This window comes from Hyperolius riggenbachi, chromosome 8 (assembly GCF_040937935.1).
Source record: "Hyperolius riggenbachi isolate aHypRig1 chromosome 8, aHypRig1.pri, whole genome shotgun sequence".
In the NCBI taxonomy this organism is placed as follows: domain Eukaryota; kingdom Metazoa; phylum Chordata; class Amphibia; order Anura; family Hyperoliidae; genus Hyperolius; species Hyperolius riggenbachi.
Genome location: NC_090653.1, coordinates 88,830,045 through 88,832,523, shown reverse-complemented (window position 1 = coordinate 88,832,523; position 2,479 = coordinate 88,830,045). Strand labels below are relative to the sequence as shown.

Sequence of the window (2,479 nt, the reverse complement as noted above, 5' to 3'; positions counted from 1 at the left end):
CGACATGCCTCATACAAGTGAAGGAGTCTAAGTACTGTAGATATCAGTCATTCACTCAAAATTCTATTTTCATTTGTTCAATTGGCAGCCGTCTGATGCAGGATTTCCTCTTACTACTCCAGTGGGGAAACAGACATAAATACAAATGTAACCCCTGCCATTCTATCCAAGAAATGCTTGTACATAAATGAAAATGCCTTGAATTACCACCCTATGGTTTTTTTTACAAGATATTAAGATGCTCCACCTGTGAAGGTCCCTTCTTAATTTTCTACGTTCGTTTTTATTTTGGTGGAGTATTTATTGTCTTTATCTTTGTTATAGGCTGTCCTTATTTATGTTTTTGATTATATGTTTTGTTGCTTTAATAGGTTTAGCAGACTTTAAACCCGGGTACTGGGTTGGTGTGAAGTATGATGAACCTTTGGGTAAAAATGATGGAAGGTAAGAAATCTCTCTGCTGTACTTGAGATAGTAAAGAAACTATGGTCAAATATTTAGATCATAAAATCTAATACTGCATATAAAATGAAATAATCACAATTTCTGAACACGAGGGAACTGCTGATGTGCCAATCGGGGGTTTTCCTGCAACAAACACCAAGAATAATTTATACTCTGAACCCATCCTGATTTAAGATCTCAGTAAATATTTGTTCTATTTAAAAATAAAAAATCAGATTGTAATTTTTAAAAACCTCATAATGTAGCATATTTTTCGGCATATAAGACGCACCCAGGTTTAGAGGACAAAAACCAAGAAGAAATAATATATATACTAAACCTGGTATGTGCATAGTCCAGGAGCGTCTTGTAGATTTTCTCCTCCAATCATTGCGCTTCTGTGTCCCCTTCTGTCCCTCTGTGTCCTCCTTTGCACCTGTGTTTCCCCTTCTGTCCCCCGTGTCCTACTTTTGCTTCCTCCCCCCCCCCCTGTGGTTCCCTCTCTGTCCTCCTTTGCCCCTTTGTGTCCCCGTGTCCTCCTATGCCCCTGTGTGTCCCCGTGTCCTCCTATGCCCCTGCGTGTCCCCGTGTCCTCCTATGCCCCTGCGTGTCCCCGTGTCCTCCTATGCCCCTGCGTGTCCCCGTGTCCTCCTATGCCCCTGCGTGTCCCCGTGTCCTCCTCCAGTCCCCCTGTGTCCTCCTATGCCCCTGCGTGTCCTCGTGTCCTCCTATGTCCCTGCGTGTCCCCGTGTCCACCTCCAGGCCCACTGTGTCCTCCTATGCCCCTGCGTGTCCCACTGTGTCCTCCTTTGCCCCCTTACATCCCAGTGTCCTCCTTTTTTCCCCTGTGTGTCCCCTTTTGTTCTCCTGTGTCAGCCTCTGGTCCGACTGTCTGCCCTTCGTTTCCCCTGGGCAAGACCAAGAGCTATTAAAACCACAAATCCATGAGGGTGGCCTTACAAAAGTCAGCGTACGGCTGGAGCATAATGAGTAAAATGGGGGCATTTAATATACATATAGATTTGATATATAAGTATATCAAAATCACGTAGTAGAAAAAATTATCCAAATCGCTGCAATAATGTGCTTCAAAAACAAGTATACGTTTTTGTGTTTGAGTTTTTTTTGGGTGGAACTTCATTGGGTTAGGTCCTCCTTTTTTCCATCTTAACTCGGCTTTCTTTATTTTGTCCAGTGTTGATGGGAAGCGTTACTTTGAATGTACTCCAAAGTACGGTGCATTTGTTAAACCGCAGCACGTTGCCATGGGGGACTTTCCGGAAGAAGATTATGGCTTGGATGATGAAATATGATGGCTTTGTGCCATTTCCTACCTCGGTGCCTCCTTCAGATTTCATCGACAACCTTCATCACTCTGCGCTCCATTCAGTGTATTAATATTGTGAGAAAAGTAGTTTCTTTATTTGTTTTGTACATTGTCACCCGAGGCTTTGCTGGTGTGCCCTTTCTCTGGTAACTCGGTGCTGCAGCTCCGGAGCTCCTGGTGTGAATCTGTTCATAACATGGATGGTGGTGGAAGATTTGTCCGGGAACAAATTGGACTTTGCTTAAGTAGCTGCATCCTTACAGACTGTGAATAGTATGTAAAGTAAAGGGACACACGCATGCGTGATCAGAACATATTAAACTTCAACCAGTTTCTTACACATTTCTGTACATGGTGTTGGTAATTTACATAGAGATGCCAAATGGAACATTGATTTTCTAACCTGGACTTTACAGGAAGATCAGTGCATTATGGGGAAGATATTCATTTTACTCTGAAATCGTCAAACCGTAACCTCTGGCCAGGCGCTTATTCTATGGAATCCTTCATAAAGTGGATCCTGCTGGTTTTAGTGTATATTAGATTTCTTACAGATGCCGTACTGCAGCCTAGACATAGGTGACCTGCATATCTCTATAGGCATATAAAGCTGTAGCCAGACCTCAGGCTGTCCTTCCTCTGGTATATGGAATGTATAGGTGGCTATACACTTACAGATGCCGTACTGCAGCCCAGACATAGGTGACC

The 2,479-nt window shown here is 43.4% G+C and overlaps 1 protein-coding gene across 1 annotated transcript in view; it reads left to right on the top strand.

The window, feature by feature from the left end:
- Nucleotides 1-2,113, top strand: part of TBCB (tubulin folding cofactor B) — a 21,092-nt gene extending 18,979 nt beyond the window's left edge. The window contains exons 5-6 of the mRNA XM_068250888.1: nt 372-444; nt 1,640-2,113. Coding sequence (XP_068106989.1) covers nt 372-444; nt 1,640-1,757 — 191 coding nt within the window. The 3' untranslated portion in view covers nt 1,758-2,113. The remainder of the gene's footprint in view (nt 1-371; nt 445-1,639) is intronic.
- The last annotated feature ends 366 nt before the right edge of the window (nt 2,114-2,479 follow it).